This window comes from Barbus barbus (assembly GCF_936440315.1).
Source record: "Barbus barbus genome assembly, chromosome: 7".
In the NCBI taxonomy this organism is placed as follows: Eukaryota; Metazoa; Chordata; class Actinopteri; order Cypriniformes; family Cyprinidae; genus Barbus; species Barbus barbus.
The window spans coordinates 26,706,793-26,723,165 of record NC_136735.1 but is presented as its reverse complement, the minus strand read 5'-3'; the positions used below and the strand labels follow the sequence as shown (position 1 = coordinate 26,723,165).

At 38.0% G+C, this 16,373-nt stretch overlaps 1 protein-coding gene across 1 annotated transcript in view; it reads right to left on the bottom strand.

The window, feature by feature from the left end:
* LOC306873272 (proteasome adapter and scaffold protein ECM29-like) overlaps positions 1-16,373 on the bottom strand; it is a 25,305-nt gene extending 8,932 nt beyond the window's left edge. The window contains exons 1-32 of the mRNA XM_079422446.1: positions 16,298-16,373; positions 15,440-15,570; positions 14,133-14,249; positions 13,875-13,993; positions 12,813-12,959; positions 12,550-12,718; positions 12,252-12,391; positions 12,087-12,165; positions 11,888-12,007; positions 7,849-7,934; positions 6,911-6,986; positions 6,769-6,818; positions 6,572-6,638; positions 6,361-6,483; positions 6,055-6,158; positions 5,842-5,965; positions 5,389-5,469; positions 5,069-5,288; positions 4,820-4,911; positions 4,222-4,356; positions 3,999-4,140; positions 3,666-3,838; positions 3,394-3,495; positions 2,410-2,533; positions 1,705-1,850; positions 1,556-1,610; positions 1,327-1,441; positions 972-1,040; positions 700-817; positions 428-595; positions 245-324; positions 48-153 (exon numbers count right to left, since the gene is read on the bottom strand). Coding sequence (XP_079278572.1) covers positions 48-153; positions 245-324; positions 428-595; positions 700-817; positions 972-1,040; positions 1,327-1,441; positions 1,556-1,610; positions 1,705-1,850; positions 2,410-2,533; positions 3,394-3,495; positions 3,666-3,838; positions 3,999-4,140; positions 4,222-4,356; positions 4,820-4,911; positions 5,069-5,288; positions 5,389-5,469; positions 5,842-5,965; positions 6,055-6,158; positions 6,361-6,483; positions 6,572-6,638; positions 6,769-6,818; positions 6,911-6,986; positions 7,849-7,934; positions 11,888-12,007; positions 12,087-12,165; positions 12,252-12,391; positions 12,550-12,718; positions 12,813-12,959; positions 13,875-13,993; positions 14,133-14,249; positions 15,440-15,570; positions 16,298-16,319 — 3,600 coding nt within the window. The 5' untranslated portion in view covers positions 16,320-16,373. The remainder of the gene's footprint in view (positions 1-47; positions 154-244; positions 325-427; positions 596-699; positions 818-971; positions 1,041-1,326; positions 1,442-1,555; positions 1,611-1,704; positions 1,851-2,409; positions 2,534-3,393; positions 3,496-3,665; positions 3,839-3,998; positions 4,141-4,221; positions 4,357-4,819; positions 4,912-5,068; positions 5,289-5,388; positions 5,470-5,841; positions 5,966-6,054; positions 6,159-6,360; positions 6,484-6,571; positions 6,639-6,768; positions 6,819-6,910; positions 6,987-7,848; positions 7,935-11,887; positions 12,008-12,086; positions 12,166-12,251; positions 12,392-12,549; positions 12,719-12,812; positions 12,960-13,874; positions 13,994-14,132; positions 14,250-15,439; positions 15,571-16,297) is intronic.

The following is a 16,373-nucleotide window of genomic DNA, read 5'->3' as shown; positions in this document are numbered from 1 at the left end:
AGCATCCACAAACACTGCAAAACATACAACAGCTTTTTATTTCTCACCTTTATATCATCCAGAACCCGAAACAGAGTCTCCCAGATTTCTGATAGGCGGTTGATAATTTCATCTGCCTGTCTTCCACGTATCAGATCATTCAAAGCCAAGCAGCTGGGAAAAAAAATAAAAGGGGTCTGATGATTTGAACCCAATCTAGACAGCAGGAAATCAAGGTTCTTTCAAGCATATCTAGACATGTTACCTTGACTCCCGCACCCTCCACATGCTACTAGTGAGGTTAGAAATTACATCTTGAAGAATTTCCTTAAAATATTTCTCCACCTATCAAAAAGAGAGAAAATCTTATTTGAATAACAATACAGTGTCCTTAATATCTTTTAAGCAATGTAATTCATTATTCTGAAAAATATTAATAATATCTTACAATGGTTTTATCTGTGACGAGAGCATCCCAGATGCTAGTCATGGCCTGCCTAATGGCCAGGTTGGGGTCAAACTGGTATCTATAGAGACGGGGAACCAGCTGAGGCAGGAAAGGAGCCAGCTGCTCACCTGCTTTGGCTGCAATAATGTTAAACCCAAATGCTGCTCCCTACAGTACAGGAAGAGTCAACGATCATTGCATGCTATTGAAAAAGGCTCTGAACCATAAGTTACCAAGTCATAAACAACCACATTATGGTTAATACGGCTTACCTTTCTGGAATTCCACATAGCATGGTGATTGGCAAGATTCATGAACTTGTAAACAAGATCCGGTTGGTTTAGATCACTAGCCAATGCACAGAGCTCCTTGTAGGTGGAGAGTCCTTGTCTATCAAAGTAAAAGATCAAAATAATATACGATGAAAGAAAACATCCACTCTAGCAATCTCATTAAAAATTTTAATTCGCAAATCTGTGAAGTCTTACTCCCTAAAAACGTTCTAAACAATCTGAAATATAAGTGAACTAAAAGCAGCACATACCCATCAGGTGATTTACCAAGTGCCTCTCCCTGGAAGACTTCAGTGTCCTCTGAGACGTCATGTTTGGCTCTAAAAACATAAAATCTCACAGCTATCAAATGAGTCAGGAGCAAAAAAAAACAAACAAAAAAAACGCACATTGCAATGTTTTCAAGAGCCCAAGATATTCTGTGATGTAACTTATTAAAAAATAAAAGTTCAGATACTGAACTGAATCTAATTAGTAGTCTATATAGAGTAACTGCTCTATGTTCTGGGGCTTGGTAAGTCTTAGTAATGCAATTTACCACAAACCATAATAATCCAAAAGTAAATAATAATTAGAGGAACCAGAAATAAGCTGTTCTTTTAATACCTTTTACCAGTCATGAGAGTTTCCACAAGGGTTGATACCAATTCCTGCTGATCCTGTTCTCCTCCAAGCTCATAAACAAGCCCAAGTCCTTTAGACGCCACATCTTGGCTGAGTTCTACACACACAAATCATCACTATCAAACCCACAAGCTCCCTGACTTTATATACTGTCAAAATGTGATGTGACCTTTAAAAGAGCAGTATCATAAAGGAGCAGTATGTGACTCACCATCTGGATCAGACAAGACAGAAATAAAGGCTGTCTGTATCTCCTTCAGATGAGACTATCACAGACAAAGAGAGAACACATACTTTGTCATGTCAATGTTTATTTGTGTGTGTAAATGAGACTGGGGGTGGATTTGTGCATGTATTTACCTGTATTTCTTTGTGATGGCTGAGTTTCTTGACTAGAGACAGGAGCCATATGCAGGCAGCCTGCCGAACATGAGGGTTTGGACTTGGTATATATTTTGACAAGACAGAGCTCAACACCCAGGGCACTATATCATTATTCTTCACATCTGAAAAGATAAAAATAAGAAGATAAAAATGAAACAGCATATAATATAATTAATTTATAGAGAGAGAGAGAGAGAGAGAGAGAGACACTTCGTGATCAACCATATAACAACTGAACTAAAAGCTTTCTTCAGGCTAGCAGGCTCACACAGTGCTTTCACATTGGCATTGTGTCAGCTTTGTAACAGAGCGGTGATTTCTGGGATACCAGATTGAATTATTTCCTTTAAATGGCAACCATAAAATTATAAAATGTTTATTGGAGGTAAGCCATTGAAAACTGCTGCCTTATAACTTGATCTAATTTACATGAGGAGGGGGATCACATTTATATCCAAATGGTAAATAATCTACATGGAAAGGAGTCCAAAACCCAAAGTGTAGTTACTTCATATTCCTTATGCCTTGTCCAATATTTCCCAAAATAATTTTATATTTTCAGTCAGGCAAACAGTTTCACTTGCCCAAAAGACAAGTTTGCACAAGTAAGACAAGTGTGAAAAAGATTCAAGCCCCATCTGAAGACACAGTTCCCTTACTCCATCTCTCACACATACTTACTGTCAGGAGGGCAGTACTGCTCTTCTGTGCATGTCCACACATCTCGGGCAGCTCCAGAGCAGCTTCCTATAGCAGCATTAGTTAAAGCCTCTCCCACAGTAAATTGTAGCTCCACCTGCTTGGCCTAAAGATACCCGACACAAACATATTACAATAAGAAATGGCCACGTTTGGCCATGTTATTTATTTGATACGAATTCACTGAACTATGCTGACAAACGTAGGACAGTCAATTTGAAGTGTTAATTAAGTGATTAATTACAAAAAAATGTCTTAAAGTTATTCATGCATTTAACTGCCCAGAACTTTACAGCATCTTTCCATGCAGTTGCTGACAAATGAGGCAGGATATAAGTGATGTAGTCTATTAGAATCCAGTTATATGCCTCCAAAATTCAAGATATGCCCTTGTATGGGATTTTGTCTTTTCTTTATTTCATATGATATGCAGTAGTTTAGCAATATCACACAAGCAAGTGTGCGGTTTTTCCCCCTGAATATCGGCATGATCTCAAACGGGATACGATTTTACACAACACTTACTAAACAAGAAGTTAATATTATTACATTTTAGACACAATGTTGTCAGTTTTTGCTCAAATTTGCCAATGTAAATAGTTCCAAACAAAGCCACAGCAGAACTGGTGTGGGTCTCTGAGCAACACACAACTGTTTTTTTACTGAATGAATCCACATTTTGAACGAACTGAGTGGGCCAATTATTTAGTGACCCATTCATAAAGACAGTCAGAATTGATATGCGATTAATTAAGTGGCAAGCAGATTAATTAATCGGCACATCATGTTATTAATTAGATTAAAAATTATATTAACTTGACAGCCCTAGATAAAACAAACTAGAAGTACACTTAGTAAATAATCTGTTACTTATAATCCACAATAAACAGTCTAATTTGTTTGTACTTTATTTTAAATGAATGAAAGTTGTAATGTGATGTGTCATGAGGAGTGTCTCAACCTTACCTCTACTGAATCCATGAGGCCCTGCAGGATTTTCTTCTGGTGTGGGAATTCACCATCTCCCACTGGCAAGAAGCCAAGAGTCTGGATGGCCCGTTCTTTCATCTGACAACACAAACAGCATATGATCAGTACCATAAAACAAAAAAGCCTTCATTTCATTGTGGAGACAGTTTGAAAATCGATTTATGCAGAAGCGCTTATTTGGATGAAGAATGTGAACATCAATAATACGATTATAATCATTCTCTTTCTGAATGTGAATTTTGTTTTACCTTGCCAGTCTCTTTTCCAGATGGGATCCTGGCAAGCAGATTATCCACTAGACTGAGTTTAGTGAAGCCATTTCCATCCGCTGGTATCAGCAACATGCTGTTACGCCCAATCTCTCCCAATGCTGTCACAGCAGCAACAGTCAACAGAGGAGACTCGCTATCCAAAAATGAACCTGCAGACAAACACATTGGTAGCTGTTTGTTTAATTAGGTGAATATAATTTGTTTTTCTTGTAGAAATAGTTAACTAATGAAACAAAGTTCATGGTGTTATTCAAGAGCATACCAATATCAAGGGTCATGTGTGAATACACTACTTGAAAAGGCACATACCGATGGTTTTTGTGGCCATAGCAATTAGTTCCTCATTTTCTTTGGGTGTGGGCTCAGTAGGCATTAGGCTCCGCCTCTTATTCATGTATCTGCCCACCATGTAACCCAGAGCCAAGATGGCACCATGCTGAGTCTCAGGACTCTAAATTTAAAAATAAATAAATACTAATTCATTTCTAAAATATACATTTCTAAATTAGAAAAACATTATTTTTACACATACGTGTGTGTCTTTAGTTGTCTTAATCAGGTTTTGTACAGCAGTTCTAAGCTCATTTCCAGACATAGTAGAGACAACTACGGCATACAGTTGCGCTGCCAGTTCACGCATATCTTCTTTATTGGTGTTCATGAGACCCTGCAAAACAAACATGATTAATTAACAAAATTAAATTTTTATAGTCAGGTGTACTTAAAGTCTCCGTTCCGGATGATATAATACAAAATTTAAATTCAAGTTAATTAAAATTAAAGTCTGGGGTCTGTAAGATTTTTTAGCAGCAGTCTTCAGTATCACATGATCCTTCAGAAATTATTCTAAATGTGCTGATTTGGTGCTCAAACTTCTCTTTTTATTATCAATAGTGAAAACAGTTGTGCTGCTCAATATTTCATGTAAACTGGAATACATTTTTCAGGATTCCCTGATGAACATTCAAAAGAGCATTTATCTGAAATCGACATTTTCATAAGATGTTAAAGTCTTCACTGTCACTTTTGATCAGTTCAATGCATTCTTGCTGTAAAAAAGTATTTTGTTCTAAAAAAAAAAAACAAATCTTACTGACAGTAACAGAAATATAATATAAAATAATAATTACTTTAATCCAGTCGATTTTATCTGCAAAGTTGGGGGTAAGTTTCTCTGGGGACACAGAGACCACTTCCAAGAGGCAGTACATCACTGGGATACCTGTATTACACAAATTAAATCTATGATAATCCACTTCATCTATTTCCTGTACATTAGGTTCTACATATTAAATACATTATATATCTGTAGTATATCCCTAAATTAGATAATATAACTGACCAATCCTATTAGAAACCATCATTTGTAAACTCTTCACCTCCTACGGCTGACAGCAGCTGTTGCAGTAAGTCCATGTATACATGAACTGGACTGGCCTCTCCTCCTTTATTGGCTGAGGAAGGAGAAGCTTCACTGGACAATAACGACTGAACATAGCGTCCAATAAGAGGAGCATCATCTTGCATGTCCATCAGGCTCTGAGATGTGGATGTGGCACCAGCACTATAAGCTAAACACATTCTCAGATAAAGAACTATCTGTGGAAACAAAACAGCATATGTTCAAGTAAAAATACATGCAACATATTTATTAATTAAATATAGAAAGAATTCTTAAATCTAAAGACTGTCAGTTTACCTCTCCAAATGTGGCAGGATTAAAAGGCAACGTGGAAGTACCAACAATGTATTTTGCAGGAGTCTTCAATCTCTGTGCAGCCTATGACACAAAATAACAAGGGGTCCGCCTCCATATATTACATAAGCTGGTAGTTCTCAATTGGTTTGCCAATAAATCACCACACAAAAAAAAAAGTTAATAAAAACAAACCCATATTTATTTGTAGACTGGGTCATAACTGTGATGCCTACCGATGCATGATTATATAATTAGTTGCATTTTATTATTTGCATTTAGACCTGGAGACTCATCTGGGGTCTCCCGTTTCCTAAAACAAGTTTACCAAATAAGCCAGGCTTATTTCAGTTAGTCTGACTTATTTTGAACCAAATCAACTGACAATAAGGTATGGCTTAGGTATGACTTAGGTAACCCCCAGGTATAACTCAGTCATAAATCAAAACACCACACCTTTTCCTGGATGTAGCTGACCATCTCAGGGAATGACGGCATGGGCCTCGATCCCTCTTTCTCTGTCTTCGTAGAGGGGAGAGACCTAAGTGCTCGCCGGGCCTCCCCAGACACCTCCTCACGACTGAAAAAACAGGCCATATGATTTACATCTTTCATGACAACACTTAATTGAAAACTTGAAAGATCTCCAGGAAGTGTAAATATACTCACAGATCTCCTGCAGCAAGCAGTAAGAGATATCTAGAGGCTACATGATCAGGAGCAAACACCATGCTGGCAAACTTCATCGCTACTTGGCGCACTTGTACCTCCGGCTAACACAAAGCCATACACAACAGGACATTACACACTGTAAATTATTATTATTATTATTTTTTATATGTATTCATAGACTCATCATTGGGTTAAATAACTTGTTGTATCAAAGTGCAAGTGTGTAATTTCATATTTAATGTTGGCATTTTTGTTTATTCCTTCTAGGTTCTTGTAATAAGGCAGCTTGCAATAATAACAAACCTTTGTGATATATGCAGCCACAAGTGCTTCCATTAGGTTCAGAAGTGCCCCCTGAAGATGAACGTATGCTCCCACCATCATCGACAAGGCCTCCTGAATGGCCAATCGCACATCAGCATTCTCCTGTTTCCATTGTGAGAAAGAAACTAGGTAAAACAGGTCACACAGTAATAACTGGATAACTACTATATAAAATGTATATCAAACAAACCTTGCACATGGACTCAAAAAACTGCTGTACCAATGCAATGTCTTTTGTGAAAAGCTGAGGCATTCGACTATTATAGCAATGAGGAAAAAAGGAAAAAATACATTTTACATATTTTAATTCCTATTAAAGTTCTATTGTATAAAATAAAACTTAAAATATATTATTTACTGAAATATATTATTTAGTTAGAAACTTACCTTGAAAGTTTTCCAACAGCAGAATAGGCCATACATAGTAGTTTGGGGTCCTTATAACAAAATAATAAATTAAGGTCATTTTGACGGATACTTCTGAAAAAGCCAAAATTTGAAACCTAAATTGTTCAGCATGCGTTCATACCTCTTTATATTCATTTATAAGCTTGGTAAGTCCATTCAGCAGCATCAAACCCAAAGGTTTGTTGGTATCAGGGCACCTTCAGAATAAACACACAATTATTTTCATCTCATCTGATGCAAATGCACAAAAAATAGTCTCTGGGGGTCTATATAAAATAGGGGTCTCTGTCAGAGATTTATTCATAGAAATATTTCAGAGTGCAATGTTATGTTGCAATTTTCAAATAAAGGTTTAAAAATAAAAAAAATATTAATTGTCACATTCAAATAAAGATTTTAAGATGCAGGCTAAGTGTCACTAATTAAACAATATAATATATATATGCATGTGTTTAGGTAATTGTCAGCCTGTATGCTTCTTGTAAAAAAATAAAAATATGCATATAAACAGCCTTTTAATTAACAGAGTAGAATAATCACGGCTGATAGTAAGACATGCAAACAAAAAAGAAAACCAAACTGGATGCAAAGACAGGTGTTACAAGCATATAATCATATAATCAAAATTTGGAGTTGGGATAACCTGCAAAACTAAATTGCGATACCTTTTTAAAAGCACATTATCGTCAAATGTTTCTAAAATGTTTATGTTCCGAGGCAGATTGCCGGCAACAACCATTTTAGGATAGTTTGTGGTTTGGTCTTAGTGACTTTAGTAACGTTTCACGGATTTAGCAGCTAGTTTTAGTGCTAAAACGCTTTGTGAAATACTCTTAGAGCAAATATTTAGGAGTCCTAAATTTAGGACTGACGCCCATTATTTTTAAGATTTTCTCCTAAATTGAAATTAAATTTATGAGCTACTTTTAGCCTTAAGATGTTTTGTGAATACGGGCCCAGGTTTTATACATGGCTCTAATATAGCAACCTATTCAGCATTATTTGTATAGTAGTAAATGTGATTTTCCATGTGATTTTCTAGAGATCATTGACACTTACACCATACAGATATGATGTACAAACTGCAGAGTGAGGGACAGAAGTTTGTTGTTGGTGTTTGCTCCAAAAAGTCCATCATAGACAACCTAAACAAACAGACAATCACTGTTACGACATTCTTTAAACAAGTTAGGACATACAGTTGGGCAAAAAAGTATTTAGTCAGCCACCAATTGTGCAAGTTCTCCCACTTAAAAAGATGAGAGAGGCCTGTAATTTTCATCATAGGTACACTTCAACTATGAGAGACAGAATGGGGGGAAAGAATTCAGGAAATCACATTGTAGGATTTTTAAAGAATTAATTGGTAAATTCCTCGGTAAAATAAGTATTTGGTCACCTACAAACAAGCAAGATTTCTGGCTCTCACAGACCTGTAACTTCTTCTTTAAGGCTACGTCCACACGAAGCCAGATTTCTCCCTATCCAATCTTTTTTTTTGCCTCAAATTCCGTAAACACCGAGTCGTCTCAGGAAATATCTGCGTACACACGGAATCACTGAAACAGACTGAAAACGATGTAGTACACATGCCAGACCAATATGTGGCGCTGTAATTCTGCCACAGAGATACACAAAAAACAGAGAAGAAGACTTGGACCATGTGCGTAAACCTTGCGCGCTGAATACAAACTAACACACAAAGCAGAAGATTTTGCTTTAATAAAGCTAATGAGCTCAGTAGGTTCTGCAGCACGAACACAGGCACGTAGTCTGACATTGTTGTTGTTGTTGTCGCTGTTATGTGACGTAGCGGTGTCTGATTAGGGGCGAGACGTGGGCTGATGACGTCATCGTTTCAGAAAATATACGGATTCGCCGTCCACACGAAAACGGCGTTTTCAAATTTATCCACCCTGGGACCCAGTTTCAAAAATGATCGGTTTCACTCTTCGAAAACGCCGGATTCGTGTGGACGAAACGCCTATACGGTAAAAAATGTATGCGTATACAGCGAAACGCGTCTTCGTGTGGACGGGGCCTAAGAGGCTCCTCTGTCCTCCACTCGTTACCTGTATTAATGGCACCTGTTTGAACTCGTTATCAGTATAAAAGACACCTGTCCACAACCTCAAACAGTCACACTCCAAACTCCACTATGGCCAAGACCAAAGAGCTGTCGAAGGACACCAGAAACAAAATTGTAGACCTGCACCAGGCTGGGAAGACCGAATCTGCAATAGGCAAGCAGCTTGGTGTGAAGAAATCAACTGTGGGAGCAATTATTAGAAAATGGAAGACATACAAGACCACTGATAATCTCCCTCGATCTGGGGCTCCACGCAAGATCTCACCCCGTGGGGTCAAAATGATCACAAGAACGGTGAGCAAAAATCCCAGAACCACGGGGGGGGGGGGGGGGGGGGGGGGGGCTAGTAAATGACCTGCAGAGAGCTGGGACCAAAGTAACAAAGGCTACCCTCAGTAACACACTACGCCGCCAGGGACTCAAATCCTGCAGTGCCAGACGTGTCCCCCTGCTTAAGCCAGTACATATCCGGGCCCGTCTGAAGTTTGCTAGAGAGCATTTGGATGATCCAGAAGAGGATTGGGAGAATGTCATATGGTCAGATGAAACCAAAATAGAACTTTTTGGTAAAAACTCAACTCGTCGTGTTTGGAGGAGAAAAAATGCTGAGTTGCATCCAAAGAACACCATACCTACTGTGAAGCATGGGGGTGGAAACATCATGCTTTGGGGCTGTTTTTCTGCAAAGGGACCAGGACGACTGATCCGTGTAAAGGAAAGAATGAATGGGGCCATGTATCGTGAGATTTTGAGTGAAAACCTCCTTCCATCAGCAAGGGCATTGAAGATGAAACGTGGCTGGGTCTTTCAGCATGACAATGATCCCAAACACACCGCCCGGGCAACGAAGGAGTGGCTTCGTAAGAAGCATTTCAAGGTCCTGGAGTGGCCTAGCCAGTCTCCAGATCTCAACCCCATAGAAAATCTTTGGAGGGAGTTGAAAGTCCGTGCTGCCCAGCGACAGCCCCAAAACATCACTGCTCTAGAGGAGATCTGCATGGAGGAATGGGCCAACAGTGTGTACCAGCAACAGTGTGTCAAAACCTTGTGAAGACTTACAGAAAATGTTTGACCTCTGTCATTGCCAACAAAGGGTATATAACAAAGTATTGAGATGAACTTTTGTTATTGACCAAATACTTATTTTCCACCATAATTTGCAAATAAGTTCTTTAAAAATCCGACAATGTGATTTCCTGGATTCTTTCCCCCCATTCTGTCTCTCATAGTTGAAGTGTACCTATGATGAAAATTACAGGCCTCTCTCATCTTTTTAAGTGGGAGAACTTGCACAATTGGTGGCCGACTAAATACTTTTTTGCCCAGCTGTACAGTGCCCTCCATAAGTATTGGAACAGTAAAGACAAAATTGCTCTATTGGCTGTGGAGTCAAGACATTTGCAAATATGATTAAAAGATGAATATGAGACAAAACTACAGAATGTCACATTTTATTATTATCTTTTTCGACACGTTTTACCAAATAAAAAGAACAGCAATTTTAGAGTTCATCCCACTCATTGATGTGAGCATAAGTATTGGGACAGTTGAACATAAGGCAGATATAAAAGATTAAAAGCTATTATTTAGTTGCAGATCCCTTGCGCACAATCACAGCAGTGAGTCTGTGACCCATAGACATCACCAGACTCTTGGTCTCATCCTTTGAAATGCTTTTCCCAGCCTTTAATGCAGCCAATTCCAATTGTTGCTTGTTTTGGGGAGTTTCTGCCTTTACTCTCCTCTTCAGCTACTGAAATTCATGTTCAATCGGATTTAAATCTTTGCCCTTATAAATTCCTTGACTGAACTGGCAGGGTGTTTTGGGTCATTGTCCTGATGCGATATGAAGCACTTCTCAATGAATCTGGTGGCATTTTATTGAATATTGGTAGCCAAGATGGTTTTGTACCCTTCCAAATTAATTCTTCTACTGTCATCATACATTAAGTCATCAGTAAAGTTGAGAGGGCCTGTTCCAGAGGCAGCCATGCATGCCCATGCCATGACAACACCTCCACCATGCTTTACAGATGAGGCTGTATGCTTGGGATAATTGCAGTTCCCTTTTTTCTCCACATTTTTGCTTTCCCATCACTTCGATAAAGGTTCATCTTTGTCTCATCGGTCCATAAACACAGTTCCAAAACTCTTCTGGCTCACCTTTGTGCTTTTTTGCAAACTCTAGTCTTGCCTTTCTATTTTTGGTGCTGGTCAGAGGTTTGCATCTTGCTGTGTAGCATCTGTAATTCTGTGTCAAAGTCTCCTGAGGACAGTAGATTGTCAGAGCATCACCCCAGCTTTCTGGAAGTTGTTGGTGATTTTACAGACATGTCTTTTAGGGTTCATTTTCAGAGCTTTTATGATTTGTCTGTCATCAACTACTGTTGTTTTCTCAGCCGATCAGGTAGTTGTTGGTTGCTGGTGTCGCTGGTGGTTTCCAAACTTTTGATTTCTCCATGCCCTTTGTTTTTGCTATAGCTCTGATTGACTTCCTCTTTTCTTTTAGCATCCAAATTGCTTGCTTTTCTCTCAAAGTCAGCTCCCTCATCTTCATCCTGGTTTGTGCGTGTCATCATCGATTGCAGGATTCAGAATACAGAAGTAATCGATATAACTGATACGACACACTCCCTGCTTTTAATATCATAAGAATTAATGCAACAGGACACAGCTGATCACTTAGAAAGACCTGTGAGGCAACTGTTTCAATACTTATGCTCACATCAGATAGAGGGATGAAACTCTAAAAGTGCTGAACTTCTTAGCTGGTAAAACATCTCTGTTGAATCACCCAATAATAAAATGTAACATTCTGTAGTTTTGTCTCATATTCATCTTTTAATCATATTTGTAAATGTCTTGACTCTACAGCCAACAGAGCAATTTTGTCTTTACTGTTCCAATACTTTTGGAGGGCACTGTATTACTTGCTTGCCCCTATTTGTCCGTTTCAACAAGCATCTAAGCTGCATTCACTTTCATTCTGTCAAACATTATCAATCGTACCTGTATATTAGCTGGAAAGCACTCAGCAGCCAGTCTGGAGCGGAGAAGATGAGGCAGAATCTTCATCTTGACTCTAGTGCTGACCGGCTCATGCTTCAGCTCCTGTTTGACTGTGGAACCCTGGGTAAAAACACACATTATGTAGAACACCTTACTGAATATAAAAGTCAAATCCCTCGTGTGTAATGAATATACTTACTTTAGTTTTGAGTGGAATATCACCCAGGTAAACTTTATACATTTTGTTGATAATGAGTGGATTGTTCCAGTCAATAATGCTGCAGTATAAAACAGGACACACGAGATGAGTTTAAATATCAAGGCCTCATGATTTAATTTGACATATCATTAAAGAAAGCCTCACCTCTGCTTGCTTTTCAGTTCCAGATCAGCTGCCGTGGCGACACTGTGTCTGGTGTCACTTGAAGCCACAACTAAGTGAATGACCGTTTCAACCTCAGGCACCTGCTCTGCCTCTATGAACTTCACAATTCCCAATTTACACTGCAAACACAACGATGAAGAGGTTACTCAGTGAAGAATCAGAAAGAGTAAACTGGTTATTTCAGTTCATTCAATTTTGAACAACAGACAGAAATGAAGCAAAACATCTCATTAAAAAACAACGAATATCCTCCAACATATTTTCTTAGCAACCTCACCTGCTCCAGTTGCTCTGGACTCCACTGAGCTTCTCCAATGACTCTTTTAACTGCATAAAGGCTCATTCCTGGAGGAGGCTGAGGGAGACCTTGTGCTGACGCTCCTGCTCCAGATCCCCCTTGTGGAGATGAAGGAGCCGGACGGCTTGGAGGCTCGTTTAACACAAACCTTGATATAATTCGAAAGATAGAGTTAATGGGATTCATGAAAACAGCATTAACATTACCAACTACAACTTACTGTACACATCCAACTGACATACCCATATGGCATCAGAAGAACATCAAGCATGAACTCTAAGAGGAGTTGTACAGTTTTGGGCCTCTCTGTCAGGACAAATGGGGAAGCTTTAGATGGCTCTGATGGATATTTCATATAATACAGTGTAGGGATCAGCAGGTGCATCAGACTAGAGGAAGAAGACAAAGACAACATCAATACTGTTCAATACTGACATTTAATGGATGTATAAATATTAATATAGAAATATGTATATATACACTGCCATTCAAAGGTGTGAGGTCTGTAAGGTGTTTTTTATGCTTTTATTCAGTCTATTATACTTGTATAATATTTTTGAAAAAAAAATCTATTTCTAGAATTCTATTAGAACAAAAGTTCTATTTCAAATCAATTCTATTTATTTCATCTTCCTATTTATCAAAGAATCCAGAAAAAAAATCATGGTTTACAAAAATATTAAGCAGCACAACTGTTTTCACCATTGATGATAATAATAATAATAATAATAATAATAATAATAATGAAGAAGAAGTAGAAGAAGAAACATATTTTAAATATAACATTAGTACTGCCCTTCAGTATATTTTACCCAGATTTTTCAAAAAAAAAAAAAAAGGAGAGTTAATTAAAATGTCAGAAATGCAAGAAATTTTATTTATATCAATTATCTCCAATGAAAATGAAAATCCTGATTCTTTACTACATCAAAAAATCTGTATATTCTGAAGAATCATGTGACACTGAAGACTGGAGTAATGCTGAAAAATCAGCTTTGCCATCACAATAATCAATTAAATATAAATGAAAATAGAAAATACTTGTTTTAAATTCTAATAGTATTTCACAATATTACTGTTTATACTGTGTTTTTAATTAAATAAATGCAGCCTTGTTGAGCATAAGAAACTTGTTTCAAAAATATTACAAATTCTTACCAACCCCAAACTTTTAAACAGTAGAGTATATATTTAATAATAAATACATTTCATTAGACAATACTATAAACGTGTTTATAACCAGCTACATTCTACCTTAATAATGAAAACAACATTGTTTCATTTCAAATGAAGCTGAAACTAACCTGTCCTGTTGAGGCTGAGGTTTGCCTTCCATTGCTGTGAGTAGAGTAGGTGCAAGCTCACACTGTTTGGACACCTCCAACCTAGGATAGCCCATCTTTATGTAGATGATAGTGAAGTTCTGCAAGTACAAACACAGTCATGACAATCAAGCTCTTACTTCATGGGAATAAATTCAAAATAAATAGGTGACACATCTCAAGGTTAATAACATTAAGTATTGGCAGTGGTGATAGTAACATGTGGGGATACGATCATACCGTGACAAACGTTGCAGCAGCAGGGTCCTGATACTGAACCAACAGTGTCTCTACAGGAAGCTGAATCTTGGGTCGACTCTTTATCCTTTTGTTTAGGTGTACCAGCAACTCCATAACCTGGAGAGGGCAATAACAAAATCCAGTTCTTTAATAGATCGTCATTGAAATTATTCTCATGGGTCCTACATTCATTTTTTCTATTATCGTTACATTGGTTTTCAACCACTACAGACCCAAGGATCATCAAGCAGACCACAAGTCAACACAGGGACTCCCGTAAACACTTTATTAAAACTTCCATTAAAAATCATTTTCACATAGTTTGTAATACGCAAGATCATTCTGTTTAGACATCATGTAAGCAGCCATCTTTCGAATTTTGTCTTTGAACTTCTGTTTTTGTGGTAGCTGTAGTCTATGCATCACTGTTAAAGAGTAATTAGCTCATGAAGTGGATTTACTTGTTGTAGAGTTAACGAACATTATCATGTGCATTGTAATGTTCGAAGCAGATGTCATAATAAATGTCAAACTGGGAAGAATTTAAAAAGAGCAGTTCATTCATAAATTTGCACACACTGTGGAAATACAAACCGGAATACAGAAAACAACAAGTGCAGCACTGAAAAGGGGCAGGGCTACATCTCTATTTGAACCGTTTACAACAGTGACTGTATGATTTTGAGATCCATCTTTTCACACTGATGGCAACAGATGAACTTATATGCAACTACTACAAAGACTCAAAACATTCACTTATGTTCAAGAAGGAAACACAAAGCATTAAGATCTTTTTTTTTTTTTTTTAAAGTCGTGACGTATTGTCAAGTATGGTGACCCATACTCGAAATTGGTGCTCTGCGTTTAACCCATCCAAGTGCACACACACACACACACACACACACGGAGCAGTGGGCAGCCATGCTGCGGCGCCCGGGGAGCAATTGGGGGTTTGGTGCCTTGCTCAAGGGCACCTCAGTCGTGGTATTGAGGGTGGAGAGAGCGCTGTACATTCACTCCCCCCACCTACAATCCCTGCTGGCCGGGGACTCGAACCCGCAACCTTTCGATTACGAGTCCGACTCTCTAACCATTAGGCCACGACTTCCCTGTTTTTTGAACAGGGTGAGCATGTGTAAGGTTTTAAATATCACATTTTTCATTTAATAATTTCAGAGAAGTTTCAAAGAAGATTAGAATTAGAAGTGTCAGAAATTCAAGAAAATTATTTTGTATGCATTTTCTCAACAAAACTGACAATTCTGAATCTTTACAACGAACGGCTTTCTTTTTCCTCACACACTCACTTTCTTGCGAACCCCCTCTTGCACACTGGATAGTTTGAGGAGGACAGGAGGCAGGAATTTGGATATAATATCCTGCAACTGCTCATCTGTTTCTGCATGACCCAAGCGCAAAAACACACGCTCCAACTGGTCTATAATGGAAAACACAGAGAAAGCAGGGAAGTAAGTGACAGAGTTCAAAATGAGCAAGGCTAACTTAACTATTTTCAAATTGCTTTGAATTAAAAAAAATCTCACATACATATGAGCACAGGTTACCTATAAGAAGCTTATATTTTAGTTAAACCGATTTATTAAAGAGACACTGAGAATTACTGCATTGCATCTATGTCCCTTGTATAAGTGCATTTTACCGGCTCTCTATAAATCAGTTTACAATAAAAATATTAAACAAGCTTGCAATGAACAACAGAAGATAAGAATTACTGTAAATACAGACCTTATAATCGCTAGTTGGTTAGCCTGTGATCTGAATAGCCTCACTGCTAACCAGAGTTAACGTTTATCTACATACTTATTTCTCACGCTGTCAATAAATGACAACAAGCCCTGGGCCATTATGTCATTTAGATAACGCTATTTTCACGGTAAAAAGAGATTGTAGTGTCCTCTAAATTAGAAAACCCCAAAGGAGGTACTTTCATTTTGGAGCATGACTGAGCATTGGGCCTCTTCATACTAGCCGGCTAGCTGCCAAACTGATATTCACTTTACAAATATTTACATATGTAACTACAGATAGACAAACAGACAGCACGGTGAACTCAGTCTTCATAAGAGTGACAAATAATGAAGAGGGTATTGAAAACAAGTATGCAGTAATGAAGAAATAACGCATGTAGAATGAGTTAAACTTACTGAGCTCGTCCTGTGCAGCCATGTTTGAAGTGAAGTCACCACCAGCACTGCCACTCCTATAGAGACAACATCTCTC